The sequence below is a fragment of the Nanorana parkeri genome, unplaced genomic scaffold, assembly GCF_000935625.1.
Source record: "Nanorana parkeri isolate BGI_ZX_2015 unplaced genomic scaffold, ASM93562v1 scaffold36, whole genome shotgun sequence".
Taxonomy (NCBI): Eukaryota; Metazoa; Chordata; class Amphibia; order Anura; family Dicroglossidae; genus Nanorana; species Nanorana parkeri.
The window spans coordinates 3,031,135-3,051,416 of NW_017306304.1; the positions used below are offsets into that span (position 1 = coordinate 3,031,135).

General features: G+C 38.7%; 1 protein-coding gene across 1 annotated transcript in view; it reads left to right on the forward strand.

Moving 5' to 3' along the window:
* COL25A1 (collagen type XXV alpha 1 chain) overlaps positions 1-20,282 on the forward strand; it is a 429,660-nt gene that overhangs the window by 381,557 nt on the left and 27,821 nt on the right. The window contains exons 21-27 of the mRNA XM_018569899.1: positions 1,161-1,205; positions 6,153-6,197; positions 7,487-7,564; positions 9,805-9,828; positions 13,941-13,985; positions 14,980-15,024; positions 19,979-20,059. Coding sequence (XP_018425401.1) covers positions 1,161-1,205; positions 6,153-6,197; positions 7,487-7,564; positions 9,805-9,828; positions 13,941-13,985; positions 14,980-15,024; positions 19,979-20,059 — 363 coding nt within the window. The remainder of the gene's footprint in view (positions 1-1,160; positions 1,206-6,152; positions 6,198-7,486; positions 7,565-9,804; positions 9,829-13,940; positions 13,986-14,979; positions 15,025-19,978; positions 20,060-20,282) is intronic.

Sequence of the window (20,282 nt, forward strand, 5' to 3'; positions counted from 1 at the left end):
CCCCCCGCGGACGGCCCTGGAAACTGTCAGTGAGCTGGTCAGGAAGTGGACAGAGCATCACAAGTTTCTAAGAGCTCTTAACAACCTGGGACGGTGTGGCTGCCCCTCTGTCGCCTCAGGATGCCTTATTAAAAGGATGACCCTCAGTTTTACTTTACTGTGGTTTATTAAGCTCCTGCCCTTACACTGGTTGCTTTGTAATGGTTACTTTTTGGCACCTAGCAACCACTAAGATTTCAGCTTTCAGCAACACAGAGTTGGTAAACTAATAAATGCTGACTCCTGGTTGATTGCCATAGTTTATTTGCAATGGAGACACTAGTTTTGGTGACCCTGCTGACTACCCGGGTTTTTCCCTCTCTTTGGGATTTCCTCTCACTTCCTGTTGTGGCTATCATGGCCAAAAAAAGCAGACAGAGGTTATTATCCTTCCGTACTCTATCCAAAACAAATAAAAGTGTTGGCTTTCTTCTTTAATACTATTCCTAGTCTATACTTGTTACTAATGGCATGTGGTGCAGTGACGGTAATGCTGGTCTAGACACAGAAAACAAAATATATAATTAATACTGTTCCTCCTTCTGTCATATTATTAAATGAACCCATTTTGATTTTAATAGTGAGAGTACACTGTACTGGGGTATATTTGTGATTTAAGTTTTATAAAAATATATCAATTAACTAATTAATTTTGGTTGTCGGTAAATACAACCCAGGGTCAGGGTATCTCTCTGTCTTTCTTCCTGTCTATCTATCTTACTGTCAGTATGAGTATTGGACTGTAAAGTCTGTAATTACAGACATATTGTAGAATAAAAGGGCAAAACGTGACAATAAACTGAGATAAGGAAACAAAGGGTAATTAAAACTTACCAAGCCTGTTAAATCTTACTAAAACTCTGGTTCAGCCAAACTTGGCATTGATAACTCCTGAACTGTTCTCTTTATGTATCGATGGGTGTAGATGGCGTGCATGACCATTGTGTATTATTAATAGAACTGTTTCACAGTATTAACCCTTTATCACTTTCAAGCATGTTCGCATGTACAAACAGCAAAGGTAGGGAAAGTAAAGTCTACTACCTTGCCATATTCTCCTGCTGCTCACTTTAAATGAATATTTGCTGTCCTTTTCCTTTTCTGATTTTTACCTATTCCAGGGAGAACCAGGGGAATCTGGCTCTAGAGGCCCGAAGGGGTCCAAGGTCAGTGTATAGTTGTTTTACCTTTACTATCTGATTATATTTTCTATACAGAATTCTCCTTTCGGATGCACTGTTCTGCAAGTTTCCATATAATCCACTGTATGTGCATGTATTGTATAACTACATGTCTTCTATTGCTGTGGCTCCATCTAGTGGCAAAATGAAAGAATACAGATAATATAACCCTTTAAGAAAAACTATCATAGCTGGGATTTATCTTTCAAAGTTTCTGTACTGATGGAGACAAAGAAGCATTGTATAAAAAGGCAGGTATGGTAGCCAATAGGGTTACCAAAACACAAATCAGTGTAAATCACTTGTATGGTTTTTAAATGATACTTTACTTTGCTTTCGTAATGACACATATGGGTTATTATAAAGAATTGGCAATTGCACTTGTGGGCCTGCCTGGATTTGCCCACACACAAGCTACATTTCAAGATATTTTTTAGGCTGACTGGTAGATTTTGTCTGTGGCAAACGTGTAAAAAGTGTGACGTTTGAGTTTCCACTAATGGTCACTGACATTGCAAGTGATTAATGAATAGTAAACTGATAAATCATTGGTACGTGACTTTCCAGTGAGTGAAACATTATATAAAAAATACAAAATACATATTTTTTTTGAATGGCAACTGTGAGAGGTACAGTTTTTCCGAATGCAGGGCTACAGATAAAAGCACTGCACCTTGTAGCAAGCAAAATACCATTGTGATGATTCAGGCATCTTCATTCAAAGCAACAGGTTGTATGTATTAAGGTGTATCTAAACCAAAGAGTACTGTGCTGCATACTCTGTTCTCCTTGCTGGAGGCTCTTACATGAGGAAGCAAAACCCTGTGTTAGGGTGAAACCCCCTGGCGGGTGACTCGGGCTCACCTGAGGGGCAGAGTCTAACAGATGGTGTTCACCAGAGTTCCTGATGGTGGAGATGGGCTTAGCTGCTTGCTGGTACCAGGTCATGGTCCACAGGGTTGCCCTGCCAAGGAATGAATGAGAACAGGAGGGCTCCAATGAGGAGACAGTGGACTGGAGTGTGATCGGGAACAAGGAACAGGTTCTGACAGGAAGTTACCAGAGGCTTGTCAGACGGGTCAGCAACCAGAAGACGAAAAGGTAGTCAGATCCAGGCAGGGGTCGAGGCAGGCGGCTAACAGACGGTGGTCAGATGGCCCAAGGTCGGCAACCAGTAACCGGATGATAAACGCAGGGGACAAAAGCACAGTCGGGTCCAAGCAGAAGATCAGGGCGGGCAGTTAGCGCAGAAGGGTCAGGCAGTCTGGGTCAGCAACGAGAAAACACTAGAAGTATTGAGCTCCTTTACAATCAGGAAACTAGGAAAAGGCTCCTTGCAGAGCTAGTGCTTAAATGCCCCTCTGAATCAGACAACACGCCCAGCCTCACCTCCTGTTACACTCCTGGTCTGGGATCTACAACAAATTTTAGTAGGGCTGCGGAAATTAACGATTAATCTCTCGATTAATCGTTAGACGTCGATGTCCGTGGCGTCACCAGAGTCCTCCCCCCTTCCCTTCGTTAGCGCCGGATCCACTTGGGCCAGTGAGTTTGGGTATTTTGATCACCCTAATTCTTTCTTTAGTGGGATGTAATTTACTCTGGCAGAGAAGGTAGTTGGATCTGTATGTGCGTTGTAATTAATCGAAATTAATCGATTAATCGATTTAAAAAAATCGATTAATCGAACAGGACATTTTTAATCAGTCCTAAATATTAGCCATACTGGCCTGAACCCTGTGAGATCCATTAGTAGCGGATATTCTGGAAATCCTGGCTGGGATTCTCAGAGAACAGTAAACAGTAAAGCCGAAGCTGGCCGAATGGCCGGCCATTGGCCGGCCGACAGCCTGCTTCTGACAGCTGGGCGGAGCCAGCCGTGATCTTACGGCTGCCTCCGGCCACTTGCAGAGAGATCACTGACAGCTGGGCGGAGCCAGCCGTGATCTTACGGCTGACTCTGGCCACTTGCAGAGAGATCAGCGTCCCTGGTTACCAGCTAACCAGGGACGCTGTCATTACACACTGAGAGCGGCCTCCCCGTGTTCTCAGTGTATAATGACAGATGTCGTTTCTGGTTACCTGGTAACCAGGAACGCATCTGTCATTCCTCCCCGGACGCTCTGGGAGTCTAATAGGCTCCCGGCCGCCCGGGAGAAAACACTTTCTCACAGAAAGGTTCACTCTTTCTGTGAAAAAATCCCCATAGGAAAGCATAGCTAGATTCCTATTGGCTATTTGAATTTGAATTGGCCAAGCCAGCCGTCATCTCACGGCTATTGTCGCTATGATATCACAGAGGCGTGTTCTCAGTCTGTAATGACAGATGGCGTTACTGGTTACCTGGTAACCAGGGACACCATCTGTCATTACTCTCCCAGACGCTCTGGTAGTCAAATACGACTCCCGGCCGCACGGGAGAGAAACACTTTCTCCCAGAAAGGTTCACTCTGCTCGATTGAGCAGAGTAAACCTTTCCCTGCTCTGGGTTTTTTTTTTCTTCTGACATCGGAGCCGTTGGCTGCCGTCAGAAGAAAAAAAAATTAAAAATCCCTATAGGAAAGGATAGCTAGATTCCTATTGGCTATTTCAATTTGCAATAGACAACAGCAAACTAGCTATTGCAAAGTGAAATAGCCAATAGGAATCTAGCTATGCTTTCCTATGGTGATTTCTTTTTTTTTTAACCGCAGCAGAACCGCCCAGCCAATAGAAAACAGTTTTTTTTCTACTTTTTAAACTATTTTTCTGTTCTGCTCGGTCCCACAGAGGGACACTCAGCGGCATTCGGCTATTTACTCACTGCTGTTCGGCATCTATCAGAATAGACCGAACAGCAGCGAGTAGCCTGCCGAAGGTTCGGCTTAGCCGATCCAGATGTTGGATCGGCTGATTCAAACTCCTTCTGCACTTCGGGTCGGCCTAACATGCTGAGCATGTTCGGCCAACCCGAAGCCACGTGAAGCCACCCAATGTACGGCTGGAATTCCAGCCGTACCAGCCTGAACGATTGGGGTCGCTTGGGGTCGGTGAGTCACTCGGCTGCCTACGGCAGCTTAGTGAATAGACCCCACAGTCTTTATCACAGCTGTTGACCAGTCCTTACTTTCCTTCTTTCTCCACAAGTCAGACCATACATTAACTTACTGTTTTGATGTAGCAAGTGGCAAATATGATACAACCAGAGGACACACAAGTGGCTTTAGTCATTTTAATGGAACTTTACATCACAGATTTAGAGAGATGCAGCGGCTCATTGTTACTGCATTGACTGTCAGCTGTTCCTGGGATTATGATATCAAAGAGCTGATACAAAACATTTACACAGCACATAGCTACTTAATCCATGACTAAGTTTGTACATTAGTTCTAGAAACCTTTTGGTGTAAAGTGTATTCCTAAAGACATTTTTATGACGTGACTGTTACAAATCATTTGTTTGGAAGGTAGAAGAAAGGTGTGGAGTGTCGGATCTCTTAAAGCAGTAGGTCTTCTCAGCCATGTCTTAATCAGTACAGAGGGAATGATTCTCCTTAGCCAACTCCACCAGGTGTGGTGGCCAAAGATCAGCTCTTTGCTCGAGTAGGGACTGGATGTGCAAAGAGGAAGGTGCCAAAATTGGAGAGATCCTGAGGGGTAATCAGTATGAACGTTGCAGATGCCGATAAGGCTGGTATATGGATTGATCATACTAATTAACCCTCAGGATGCCTCCTATTCCATCAGTCCAGTACACACTTTGTTCAACAGTACCAAGCCCCAAGCAAGGGGGACCCTTGAAACTCGTCGACTTTTTATGCAATATAAATATATATGAATATCTCTCCTGTCTCCAGCCCTCCTGACAGTTTTATATTTACCTGTCTTGGATCCAACAAGATTTCTCTGGGCTGCTTCTCAAAATCTTCCTGTACCCTGGTGGAGTACAAACTTATAAAAGGATTGTATAGAGGGTGCAAAAGATGTAATTAGCATATTGATGATGGGGAATTTGGAACAGGATTGGTTAATGGTTAAAGCTGAACTCCAGAATCTCATACAAAGAAATTGTAAATCAACTGTCCTTCTGCTAATATACATTTGTGATTTAAACTTTTGTCTTAATCAAGTATCCTTTGATGCAACATATTTGACTCCTTTTTATAATTAATTTGCAGAGCCATTTGCCTTATGGATTTTTCTGAAGGTTTTTCTGTGCGAATAGATGCAAAAACAAGCTTTCTTAGATCTATCTTTTTTTTCCAGGTCAAATGTATGTAATGTAATACTACATTTTGTCCACTAGAAGCTAAGGAGTATAGGAAATAAGTGTTTCCTATGTTTATCAGCTCCATCTAGTGGCCATAATGCAATATTACATTACATACATTCAACCCTAAAAGAAAATATACAGTATCTAGGAACAATCATTTTTGCTTCTATTCACACAGAATGAACATCAGAAAGACCCGTATGGCGAATGGCTCTGCAAATTGGTTATAAATAGACCCAACAGGGTCATCCTCTCCCTCCCATGTGACAGCTCTGGTGTATGTGGCAATTGACTGCTCAGCAGCAACTGACACATAACTTGAAGCTTTATGTTCCCAGCAGGCCAACGCATGTGCAGCTAGAGAGACCAAAGCAAAGGTTTACTTTGTATAGCTTATGGGCTGTTACAGTGTTACAATAGGATTTTTTCTAAACAGGAGTGATCTCTTGTAGGATAGGGGGAGGATTGATTAAGTTTGGGAGGAGACAACTGTGCAATGCTTCCTACACCAAAAGCAAATTTACTGATTATGCTGCTATGTTTTGTAACTTAATTTATGTTTAATCAATAACTTGCTGTTATATACTGTACATACAGCAATGTGTAATTTTAAATGTAATGTGCGATTTACTGGGTCAATCCTACTTATTCATTATGAAAATAATGTTTGGTTATTTTAGGGTGAATCTGGGAGCAGAGGTGATGCTGGTCCAATTGGTCCTAGAGTAAGTGCTCTACCTTTTATGTTTATTTAGACCAGTCATTCCCAACCAGTGTTCTTACAGAGTTTGCTAAGGGTTCCTTGAGCTGTGTCTGCTTGACTTCTCATTTGATGGTGCCTGCATTATTCCAGGTCCAAAGCCACTTGGTAGAGCCAGCAGCATGACACAATTGATCTTTTTAGCTATATGTAGGGATGACATTCTGACTACCATCCTCTGAGTGGGCATTCTTTCCACCTGCTGCCAATGTAAGAAGCATTCTCCCTACTGACCCAGTTAAACTAATTTTAGTGGGATTCCTTGAGACCTTGAGGGAAAAAAAGTTGAGAAAGGCTGTTTTAGACATTGCATTTAATAACAAATATATTCCAACTTGCCTAAAGTGTACAGCAAATGTTAGTTATTGGATAAAATAGCATTCCTTGCCAAGATTTCTATGTGCATCTTCTAAGTTCTAATTGATGGAAACGCTGCAAAATGCTTAAATGGCCACTTGCAAGTTGGAATCATATAATATATGAAAATGTATTTAGTACATTTTGTTTTGATTCACAGTGCTTGCATTTATAAAGCTAGGTTTAGGGCTCATTCACACCTTTTCAGTAGAGCAGTATTGATCTAATTTGAAAGTCAAGGATACATTAAAAATATTTTTTTTCTATGTGCCCTGTTCTCGCCATACAGGTGTGTTATCACAGCAGAAGTGTGGGTGCACGGTGCACACTAGCTGGAGTTCATTATGCACAGCATAACATCCGTAGCATGTAGCATGTTAAGCAACTTCACCATGTTGTGGAGCAGACAAACAATGTAGAAATCACAATATACTTGTATGTTGTCCTTGCCAAGTGGAGGATAGTGCAAAATCAGAGGTTTTGGAGACTTTGAAATCAGAGAACCTGAAGCAGACATCTGGATGTAAGAGCACTTGACTGCTTTGTGCTTGGAAAGTGCAGAAAATATTTAAAAAATGAATTACACTATAACATCAATCCAAGAACATTAATGGGTATATCAGATGTCCTGACAATTCTTTGGCTGTGCACTTCTTCTGGACCAGTGATTTACTAAGTAGTAAAACACAGATAAGCAAGTATGACAGACTGCCCTCTTGTAAAAACAAGTCAGCAATGGCAGCTCCTATTTTTCTATCCTGGCAGTTTCCTTGTAAGCTTTATATTCTCTTTTCACCCTCAAAGGGATGCTGCAAATACATGGTTCATGCTACAAAATGGAAAGGAAATGAAATGTAATTTCTCCTAGATCTAACTTAATTTTCATGTATTCTTTAGGGACCTCCAGGACAAAAGGGAGATCAAGGTGCCACAGAAATTATAGATTACAATGGAAATATTCAGGAAGCATTGCAGGTAAGACTGTAAATAGGGTCATTACAGTCACTGAAGCTTAATTTCATTGTTTTAATCTGACAGTCTCTCTTTATAAGTTTAAAATTAGTTTACAATAATAAATAAAATAATTATGTTGGGTTTTTATAAGAAAACAAAATAATCACAAATAATATTCCTACCTAACCTATAAATAATTAGTAAATTAAAGTATATCTAAATCCTAAACCTTTGCTTTTATTTTAGATGTAGGGAATGGCTAAAGCTCATGTCTAGTTTTTCTGTGATCTGTGTCTCATTTAAGAGATTTTTCTATACTTCTTGTCCTGTAAACACAAAAAGCAAGTGAGAAGAAATCTTTACAAAGTGAGGTAAGTATCCTGTAAGACAGTGGAATAAGTATCCCCATTGGAAGATTTCTACTTTATTCCATTCAAATCTTTGGGTTTTTCCTCGCCCTTAAATCTGGTGACAGCAGTCAATAGGACAAGTATAGAGGAGGAATCTACCTAAATGGGCCACAGAAAGCATTAAAAACCTATTCCTAGTTCTAATCCTATCCTATACAATCCCACTAAAAAGTTTTGGCTTCATATATACTAGGAGATTCCCTCTGACTGGCACTGCCACGAGGGAGCATGAAGTTGGCTTCATGACCCACCTCCCAGCTTCCTGCGACACTGCAATTCAAGATTGGTCAGGAAGCCAGGCTGCCGCGTAGTGTCGGGAGGGAGTGTGAAGCCGGTGTTCTGTCGACAGAACCCCGGTTTCCTAGTCAATCAGGCAGCCGGGCAGCAGGCCATAACCTACCGCACGGCTTCATGAATGGCCGGGCCCACGCTACCTCGGGTTGCCGGTATCGGTATTCTGTATCGGCAAGTACCAATAAAAAAATATCGGTACTCGGTATCGGTGCATCCCTAATGTATACTACCATTTAATCTCTAGCCCTAATCTTAGCTGTTCCATGTATATAGTACATTGTTATAGCATGAATATCCCCGAAAGAGTGAGTCTGGCCAAAAATGACATTTTAATTATGATGAAGCCTAGTAGGCTGAGCCAAGCCCTGGATTCTTTAATGTCTTGTATACTCCCTGACATAAATCTCAACTCCGTTCCTCTTAACCTGGGAGTTTTGGGTGTATCCACCCGCCTTTATTTGTTCCATAGCTCCTGTTGCCTTGTTCATAAAATCGAAATTAAAAAAAAAGAAGAAAAACCAGCAGGGAGAGTGCAACCCCTAATAATGGCACATCAAATGTTCAGACTAAGGAAACTGCACAGATATCGCAAAAATAGGATATCTGAGTGATATATTGAATTATCAGGTTGTTTACATCTTAAGTATTTACCAGAATCTGAAATACTAGTTTGTGATGGATACACCGTTTAATTTATATGTAAGGATGAATGATAAAAGAGGACGATAATGGATTCATATTTCTTCTTCTTCTTCCTTCTGCTCAAAAATGATTTCCCCTTTAAAAACCCATTCTCTCTCTACTTCTCTCTCCCCCTCTTTTTTTTGTCTTCTCCCCCCACCCAGTTCTCCCTCACGCTCAACCCCCCTACTCTCCCTTACTCCCCCTTCCCTCTCTCCTACTCTTTTACCCTCTCATTCTCCCACTTCCACTCTCTACCTCCTCTGTCATCATTTCCCTTCCCAAAAGAGATAGAAGCAGCTGAAAACTTTTATAAATGTTACTTTTATATATGTTAAATATGACTGTCTGAGCAAAGGACCAGGAACCACACTGATTCTGATTAGAGCTGTCACATCAATGATTGCTAACGGAGCTCATCACATATAAATGCGTACCATTTATGCATTATGAGTTCCCATAAATATACTACAGGCAGACATAAAGTGATAAAACCATTTTGCATTTTTTTGGTGTCTCTCTGAATGCTGTTGGTTGGCTGAAATATGCTAATATCAGCGTAACATAATTTGCTTGGGACAGGAATGTTGTAATGCTTATTAGTATTGCATTAATATAGTATTATAAGTATTTCATTTGTGACACAGGCAGTTTTTTTAATGGTTCACCAGGGACAAAATGCTGGAATTAAGCTCTGTAGAGATTTTTTGTATCACATTTTGAAGCTGGAATAATTCCTGGATACATTCACCATGGTTGCCGAATTATGTATTACATAATTATGTAAGCATTGTTTTAGAAGAATCTTAATAATGTATGCAGTATGATGTATTATTAAGTACAATGTTATTTCTTGTCGCTGCGCCTTCTCTTCAGAGGATTACCGCCATTACAGTTACGGTAATTCTGCACGGACTGTTCCTTTGTGTTGCGTGTGGTCTTGTATTGTTATTGTTTTCATTGCATGCTTGTAATATTCTGTATATACTAACACTATATCCCATGAACTGGGCATATTTACATGCACTACAAGTGCTTTTTAAAGGAACGCTTCAGTTTCCATCACTTAACACTAGCAAAAAGAACATAAATGTAGGTAGGGGAATACCCTGAAGAATGCAAAAATTCCAAAGCACCCAGTACAGCTAGTCTATACAAATGACCTAATTAAACTGCTTGCATATTTTGATTAAAAAGAGAGGTTTTTGTTGCATATATTTGCATAAACATGTAAAACCACAATGCCACATCAAGGCACCTCTGCAAAGTGTGGTTCCTAACTCTAAAGTGTCTGAGCTTCAAAACTAGGACATACAGTATATAGTATTACAATGCATACATTTAAGCAGACTTACTTGGAGGTAAGTCCCCTCCTCCTTAAAGGTACTCTACAATATTATTTAAAAGAGGAACTCCAGGAAACGTCTGGCTGCTAGACTGGTCTCTGCAACCACTTTTCCCCTGGGTTCTAGTGGTCTAACCCCGCTGATGTCATCACGTTTTATGCAGGTTCATTCACCTGCATTAGATGTGAGGATGCTGAGGGGCATACCACAGCTGGGGAGGAGTGAGAGAGAGGTGAGTGCCCGCTGATGCAGGACTGAGGATCAGCTTTGTATATCTTCTGTATTCTGACCCCTAGACCAAAACGAGCAGTTAACACTTGTAATGCAGTGGTAGCCCCACCGCAAGGGTTAATTTTTAAATAACTTTAAACAATAACTGCACTTACAACCCATTTTTGGGTTAAAACTGTTAAAATATCTAATGCCTTAGGTAGACATAAATAAACACATTCTTACAGAAATGCAACGGCTGCCTGTGGCATTCAAACACCATCAATACCATGCTGTAGCCTCTTTCTTCACACCCCTAAGTACTGGCTTTCAGGGAAAAGCTCCCAATCTGACAAGCACCCTTCCTCCCTACATCCCCAACAAATGCCAGCTATGGGCAGGAGTAAGGAAAACAGAGTAACAGCGTGGTGATTATGTCCTCAAGATGCCATGGGCTGTTCCTATGGCAGATGGCACAAAGGGGTTGATTTGCTAATGGTAAATATGCTATTCACTTTGCAAGAGAATTTTCCCTAAGCTCATTAAATATGGTGAAAATTCATTTTCCAAAGAATACCCAATTACATGCAAGGGAAATAAAAAAAAAAAAACATTTGACTGTTACATGACTGGATGATGGAAGTCAGCAGAGCTTTACTTCATTCACGAAGCAAAGGGAAAACTCCTTTGCACAGTGAAAAATCCCATGCAAAGTGAACTGCCTATTTGCCCTTTGTAAAACAACAGTTTAAGCTCAAAAAAGAGATATGTAAGTGTACATATCGTTTATGAAATATGGAATAAAGGGAAAATGTAGGCTAACCCTAAAGGAGAACTATGAGGTGAGTTAAAATCACTCATCCTCATAGTTAGAGCCGGCGTGTGACAATGAAACTGTCACGCGTCGGCTCAATAGATCGGGAAGTGAGCGATCACATACCGTTGCTCGCTCACTTCTTGATCATGTCCCTGCAGAGAGTGGTAACTGTCAGTCATGGCTCCCTGCAGGGATTCCCCCCCCCCAGGATCCGTCCCGGCTGCGGAAGTTTCAGTATACCGCGAGCTGCAGCTTGCGATATATTGAGCTTTGGATCACCGGAGGGCGCTAGTATATGTCCTCCCATGACCCTAAAGAGAATTATGCGGAAAAACACTTACCCCATAGTTCTCTTTTAGGTACACAGCGCTTAGCTACATTATATTATCCAGCACTTAATTTAACTTTCCCATTTACAAGGGGAAAAGTGTAGTTGGTGTGATCGATAGGTTTTAGGCTAACTAGTTAGCGTATTTGTGGGAGGAGCCCCACACATTTAAACCTCCCCATTCCCATAATCACCCGTCAATCGTCTGTGTCACCCCACCCACCTCTTCTAGCAACATTTATTCCTGAGTATGCCTCCCTTATTTTGCATACTAACCATAGTGACCACGGCACATCCCAGGTCAAGTTAAGCAGGGTCGTTATCTCTGTTCTCAGGTACGTATCAGTGGGGCTCTCACCACAAATGTTCTTAAAAAAACCCACAGTTAAAAAGGGAAGAGAGGCCAGGGACCTATTGATACAAAATGCTCCTGTACTTTCCATGAGGAATGCATCCCGTGTAATTAAAGTTGTAGTTAGTCTTTAACTTAATCCACTAAACACACACTGTTTGGTGTTTCAAGAATGGTTACACTTGATTCTAACTGTGTTTTTGTTCTGTTGAAGAATTGTATTAATATCTTTAATATAAAAACTATTAAATTTTAACAATGAGAACCAAAATAGCATAATCTATTATAGTTTTTATTCGACACATTTAATATGTTTTATATGTTTTCCCAGCCTATCCCACAGAATCTAAACCTGTAAAATTATTGATATTGAATTAGGCAAATAGATCTGACTGCAATAACCGATAATCTGATTGGTTGTGATAGGTTTAGTTCACTTCAGGATCAGGATTTTGCATGCTTTACTGAATAAGCCCAGTCCATTTTGTTCTTCAAAGCTGAATTATGGCAGAAGAAAAAATGTACAGCAACTGCAAATTCATCTTTTATAGCAAACACAAATGCATTTATGTTTAGGAAATTGAATCTTGAATGGATCAAAATCTGAACTGCAGTTGCATTAAATATACAGTACTAAAAGTAGGTCTGGATGAATAAACCGAAGTATAACGTGTGTTGGCTAGTCTTACATTTATACATTAAAAGTAGCTCTAGTCAGACCTTGATTATATTCAGGATGGAATGGGTAATTTATTTCAAAACAAATTAATAATTTCAGTATATGGGTACCATTAACACATTGTAACAATTTTATTTACTAGACAGGAATAGTATAATTATTGATATGAAAATGTAAAAACTTGTACTCTGTGGTGACAGGGTGAAGTGTTCACTTGGCTTAGTGAATAAAGTGAAGCTGTGTACACGCCAAGCATTTGCACTATTGCTATCAATTTCCCTGCACATGATTGAGTGAGTGAAGTTAACACAGCTTTTTTTTATTCACAAAGCTAAGTAAATATTCTCAACTTGTTTAGTAAATCAACCACAATATGTATGCTATATTTCTTCATAATATGGACCTATCCTTGATTATAATTATATTTAAGTCAGGCAGCTTGTTTTATGCCCTGGAACATTTTCTTGCCTTGGTTGTCCTACCACATGGCAAAATAATGAGACATTTTCTAGATAGCCTTACATCAGTTGTTTCAATTCATTTTCTTTTGCTTATGGGATAAAAATATATAGTTTACGTGTACATGGAAAAGCTGCTACCTTGCCATTATTTCGCTAATGACAATCCCAAAATACTGTTTCTAAAAGTGGACATAAACATTATAGTCTTATTATACAGTCTCTGCACACTATGCCACAAAACTGTTATAGAGGCCCTACAAAAACAATCCATTTATAATGTATCCATTCAGGCAGCTTCATGTACTATATGGTTGTAGTTAGCTATAAGGAGATCAAGCAATTAGATTGTAACATGTATGTTCAGCTTAGTAGCTTATCCCCACCCCCCTTTTGCTTGTTGCAGTAATGGGTGGAAAATATCTCTGCTATAAAAACAAAGCTTTATAACGTGATAAAATCTTAATTTCACTGAGTGTTCTGGCAAGGTAAGGTCATAGCTCATATACACTTTGCAGTTTCAGTCTCTTTGTTTGAAACAAACAACACACATTATGACAGCGTTTTAGTTTCTTCGTGAATGGCCTTTGATCATAAATAGGGATGAGTGAGAGACGGTCTCCATGTGCTGTCTTAGTTGAAGTGAACGGAAGCAGACAGCTCTGATTCTTTTAGGAAATGATCCCTGATTAACTTTTCCTTGTAACCTTCTAGATTTTGTTGCAACCCATTTGTTGTTCAGTTATGTATTGTTGTTTTTGTATGTGACACAACTCATCCCAACCTGTCCCTTGGTCACATGATTTTTTTCCTACTTTACAGGGACCTCCTGGACCACCTGGGCTACCTGGTTTGCCTGGACCAAAGGTATTATATCTAATTTGTTTAAATATTTTTATTTAGATAAACCTATATATAGAGCCATGTGATTTCCTGTATAGATATTTCTTATAATAATGAGCATATTGATATTTTATTAAAAGCCAATGTTAATTTTCCTAGACAGTTACAGTATAATGCATTTTGTGCCTTGGTGCTTATGCTGCTGGTTGTATGGTGGCACTTGCAATGCTTTGCTACTCTCTAAAGGAGATGCTTAAGTAGTAGCATACATCGAAAATACTAACCCTTATTACCAATTGGCCTATAATTTCAGACTGATGAAACTGTCTAAATCATCCCCTACATTATTACTATATAAAGTCGGTAAGGCTGACACAAAACTTTGAGATCCAGAGTCCTTTACTGGATGAACATACCTTGTATTCTTTATTTTTTTTTTTGTTTATTTGAGAGATGATTTACTAAGACTTTCCCAGTTTTCCCAGTTTAATATACCAGATCTAGCAAATGTTTAGTAAATCAGTATCCATGATTTTCCCCTTACTTGTGTTAGAAGCACCTTACATGCTTACATATCCTAGGACAGAATTGACTTTCCATCTTCAGGGAAATATGTTAGTTTGTGACAGTTATGTCACTTGCAGTAAAGCCAAAGAGGCTTGGCTTTGTCAACCCAAACTAGTATGAAAGGAGACTGACAACTTCTGTCAGAGGATCTGAAGTGTTTCTAATACAGGTAACAGCCTTAGTCACAGGCTTCCTTTAAGTGGAAAATTCTTAGCACACATCACAAGCTGTCACTTCATGAAATCGTGGACAGAAGCTACATATTGTAACATAAACTATACCTTTACTTTCTTCGTGTTCTTGACCAAAATTGTTTTTGCAGATGACTTTATACAACTACAAGCACCTGATGTATGCATTTAGAAAGCCATGTCACCTAAATATGGTGCGGTGGTTTCATTCAATAGCTGCAGCTGAACTTAGCTCACGGTAACTTACATTGTTTCTACAGGGAGATGGAGGCCCTATTGGACCTCCAGGAGTTGATGGGGAGCAGGTAATGTTTGCAGTAATGTATCACTCAAAATGTTCAATGTGTAGGGGGTGGTTACTATTAACCAATCCTGAAATGGACATAATGTTCAGAAATAGGTAGTCTAGAAATACATGATGATCTCTAATTCAAAATAATATAAGATTGTTGTTAACATAATTGCTCTATATTCCGAAAGTGATGAACTGGCAGTTTTGAACCAAATGTGGTACATTCCCACATAAATACCTTTATTTTTGAACATTAGTGTCCTAATACTACCCCATAATTGTCTTGATATTTTCATTTCCAAACATTAGTGTCCTAATACTACCATATCATTGTCTACATGTTCATTCATTTATGAACATTCATGTCCTAATACTACCATTTTACTAGATATTTTCATTTCTAAATGTTAGTGTCCTAATACTAGGATATCACTATCTAAATGTCCTTTTTGAATATCAATTTCCTAATACTACCATGTCATTATTTAAATGTCCTTCGTCTATCAGCGAAATTTTATGTTGCCATTAATGGGTTACTTTCTACATGGCAATAACATGACTTCATGCAGTACTGCTTTTGCTTGACAGCAGACAGCATTTGACAGAGCAGTAATCTTGGTGGAACAGTAAATCATACCATAATACATCTCATTCTATATAACTAATTTAAAATGGTCTTTAATCTGTATCCATATCCAAGCATCTGAAGAGGAAAACAAGTAATGTGCTCTTGTTTAATTTAGTGCACAAAAAATATATTTTACTGACACAATATAATGCTGTGGATTATTTGCTTTCTATACATACTTTATATTATATTAAAAAGCAATATGTTTTACTATTTATATTAGACTCCCAATGTACGGTATATACAGTGTATATATATATAGGTTTCTAACATCTCAGTTAATTAGGATTTCTAAGAACTCCCATTAGATCAGATTATGTAAACATATTTCCAACACTACCTTCCAAAGAGCTGTCCCCTGGTGGTCACCAATGTGACACATTAAAGACAGCAGTATCAAAAATGTATCTAAAAACCTAATGCAGAACTGCTTACCTTAATAAGAAATTATAATGGTTCTCGGTGAATTGTATTTATTTTTTTTGTTTATTTATTTTATGACTGAAATCTTTTGAAAATTATAACATAAAATTTATATTTACAAATTTACTACCAAATTAAAGCCCTTTCTGCCCTGAGAAAAATGATGCATGATATCTTAGAGTAGACTGCAAAATCTAACAGATACAAGGTGCAGAACCCAAGACATTTTCAAAACGAAATAGTTAATATTTAATATATTTGGATTGGTGGATATGGGCACTACAGACAGTTCTGCTTTGAAGGCATGTCACTGAATAAGGCCCCTAGATGTTTTTACAATAGGCTGAAATAAATGTATCACTAGATTCTGGCGGGAGAGCACTATACAGTGGCACTCTTAGCAGAAAATCGTGGGTCGCTCCAGCAGACCAACAGACTTGACTAGAGCTGGTGATAAGCTAAAATCACAAGAAGAGTTGGTATTGGTTATAATTATGAAATCCAGCATCAATCCATTATGGTTTGAACATTATAAACTTTAGAGTACAGGTTTGTTAATTTTTCTTTAACTTCCACAGGGAGTTTACATTTATTGTATATCTGAGAACGCCACAAAACCAGTGTGGGAACGGCATTGAGCCGTTCCCACACTGCCTTTTAGATAGAAGATGGGCAATTAACTGATATCAGGTGTTTACAGTTGCCATTAAAATCGATACCCATGAATACAGCTATTATTTTGTTCTCTTTTTCAGTCATTGCATTTTTTTCTTGTTTACTTCTTCAAGATTGTCATTTTCATTTTGATTTATTTTTTTAAAAACTGTTGCTCACAAAGATTATTTTGTTCTTTCCATTCTGCCTCAGTATCTTCTTGTTATATCTAAGGCTTTTGATTATACTGCTATTGCTAGGTCACAGTATTAAATGATGACGGAATCCTAACTACCTGCCCAATTTATATGTTGCATTGGTGTTTAACAGTATTATCTAATGGCCAATTATATATGTTTTCTACATTAATTGCAATTACATTTTATGAGTGGGACAAATTATGGGCTTTGGGTAATAGCATCCAATGAGAGAAAAATTAATCATTTCAAACATGGTAAATGTAGCTTGTCATACTTGATAAAAAAAAAAAAACGGTATGCTTATTAATTTTGTGCAACCGCAAGATCTCAAAGTTAAGTTTCCAATTACAGGCATAAGCAAATATCAAAGTAATTTTTCAATTCAAAACAACTTTCATCATTTAATGCTGTGTGCTATTTACAATCTGTTACTGACTATTTAAACGTCTGTGGCAACTAAAGATAATTAAACCATGCCATGATTCACATAGAAGTGTTAAACTAATATTATTATGAACTTAATCTCCAAACAGTTACTTTACAAGTTGTTCGAGGTGTACAAATGTAATTCAAGAAAGGATGCTTAACTATTACTAGATCTGGTTATTCAGGGGAACAAATATTATTGCCCACTACTCACTTAGGAAAATCAAATCTAAATACTCTGATCTAGGGGGAAAGCCAGTATCAGATCATTTTTGTAAGGATTTTAGTAAACATCACAGGTTCTTAGCTGCTTCTGGTATATAGATATTGATAATGTCTGACAGTCAGTTCTAAGTGGTTGTGCTGTAAACATTTTACCAGCATCCCTGCAAACTTGCCAAACCCTTGTTAAGTATTTCATTAAAAATAAAATACTGTAAGCCACCATTCCTGACCCACCACTATATTCACGTCTATCTACTGAAGGGTGAAGGGTTTGGAGAAGGCAGTGAACAATATCAATCTAGGACAACATAGCTGAAATGGAAAGTGAGCTGAATTGTAGAATTTTTCCAAATCAGCTATGTTGTCCTAGATTGTTCACTTCTCCTGCCTTCTCCAAACTCTTCACCCTTTTGTGAATAGAAATGATGGTCATCTTTATTTCCATCTTTGGGTAAAAAAATCCTTTTTTGGTATAGCAAGCGTTTATTCTTGGCATTAAAAAAGTGGTTGTGAACAATGCTACATTTATAAATAGATACACACCTATTGCTTGGCTTCACTCTCGACTCCTGAAAAAAAAAAAGTTTAACTAATAAACATAAAAAGTCTAATTCTTTGTGACACAAAAAAAATGCTCAATATGTGCAAAACAGTCATCAGAAATAAAACTCTGCTATCATTATAATAAAAGCTGTATTTTATTCACTTGAACACCAATACAACATCTAATATAACAGTAGCACAGCTCCTCTAGAGCTATAAGGCACACATAGTAATGTATAACCAGAAGAATGGAGATAAAAGGGAAAATATCTCAAATACCCCTCAAAATGAAGATGTGATGTGAGAGAGAGAGAGAGAGAGAGAGAGAGAGAGAGAGGACTGGGGTGTGTTGGCAGCCCATTTAAAATGAATGGGCTGCCTTAATGTAACGAGCTTTAGCATGCATGTGCTAATGCACCACACTGGTGTATCACAGGCAGTTGTGTTGCTTCTTCTTCCACTTATACTTCTTACATAAAAAATAAATTTAGGCTTGTATAATATGTGATTTTTTTTATCCTCCACTTCGAGTTCAGCGTTAACTTCACCTCTCACCAGCAGCTCATACCTGCTGCACTCCACCAACAGCTCCATTAGGCCTCTGGAAGCAATGAGAAATACCTGTTACTTCTGGGTATGAATGAGCATATGAACTTTTCTCCTTTTAAGGTGACAGGCTGGAGCTTGGTGACTGACCCAGTGCTATTGCATGGGGGTATATGGCTTCCTTTCGTTACTCCCAGTGGCTGAAAGGAGCAGCGGGAGAGTGAAAAAAAGGGAAGTACGAAGGAGAGAAGTTGAGAACCACTGCCCTAGAACCTTTCAAGTTTCAATCTTTTCAAAGTGAGGGGAAATCCCCTCTTAGCTACCCCCCCAAAAACACCTATTGGATTTCATCTCACCTCCTATTCAGTGACAATGGTCACCAGGAACAATAGAGAGTGTGAACACAACAGCAGTGAAAACCTGACAGGGCTTTTAACCCTTACGATTATTCCTGTTTAGATAGAAGGGATATTTTCTGTTTCTGTTACACTTTATAGCTGCAAATTTATGTAAAGATGTAATATTATTGGTAAGTATTTTTTGATGCAATGACTAAAAACTTGCTAGTCCAAAACGCTTGTTCTACTGTAACCCCATACCATAATGAAGATGACCATTTAATGGAAGGATGGCTTTGCTGGCTTACTTTTCTTTTATTAGGAACTTGGAACAGTTATTGCTGTGCACCCTACACAGAAGATGTGGTGGAAAATATATCCACTACAAGTTTCATATCTTTATTTTTACATAACTGTTGAAGGCAAGACACCTTCTTTATAGTATGGAGGATTTAACTGTGCAGCTGTTCTTCTGGATGCCAGTGTTTCCTCTCATTTGCTGGCTCTCTAAATGTAGGACAATGCCATAAGTCTAAATTTAGTGTTAGCAGCTAGGCTGTAGCAAGCCTGGGCTCTGATTATGTTTTCTGAGTTTGATAGGTTTCTCCTAAGCCCAAGGACATTGTTTGCTTCTAGCTGCTTCTGGGAAGTGCTCTTCAGTAGAAAGACTAAGAAGATACAATGTAATAGGTTACGAATATTTATTTAACCCTGGCCAATCACTGAGCTGGGTAATGTAAGAGACGTCTACTTAGATTACAATAGTATATCATTTGGATGTAAACACACACTTTAAAGCATGGCAGTGGATTGACTAGCACAACTATGAGATAGTGCTCAGTATTCTAGTTTGCTTACCAAATCATGCCATCTTTTTTATCTCTAGAAACCACGGAGCTACATGTTATCCATCTTGTAAAGTGAATACTTTCATACTCTGTAAGTTTTCTTAACCATTAATTAAGTTGCTATTGCTTTGAACAGGGTCCTAAAGGCTCCAAAGGAGATCATGGCGAGTCTGGTATAACTGGAGAGAAGGGAGGAATTGGCCTTCCTGGATTACCAGTAAGTGTTAATAGCAAGACAATATTTGTTTTTTAGTATGATATGTTATTAGACATTTTTGAACGAGTAACTATTGAAAAGAAGTGTTCACAAACAAAATCTGTATCATCTAATTCAAAAAAATTGTAGGTGGTGTGGCTATCAGCATTGTCACTGCTGATTCACAAGGATGTTGCTTGTTAATCAGCACCTGACCACACCTAGTCCTGCTCACTGCTTTCTG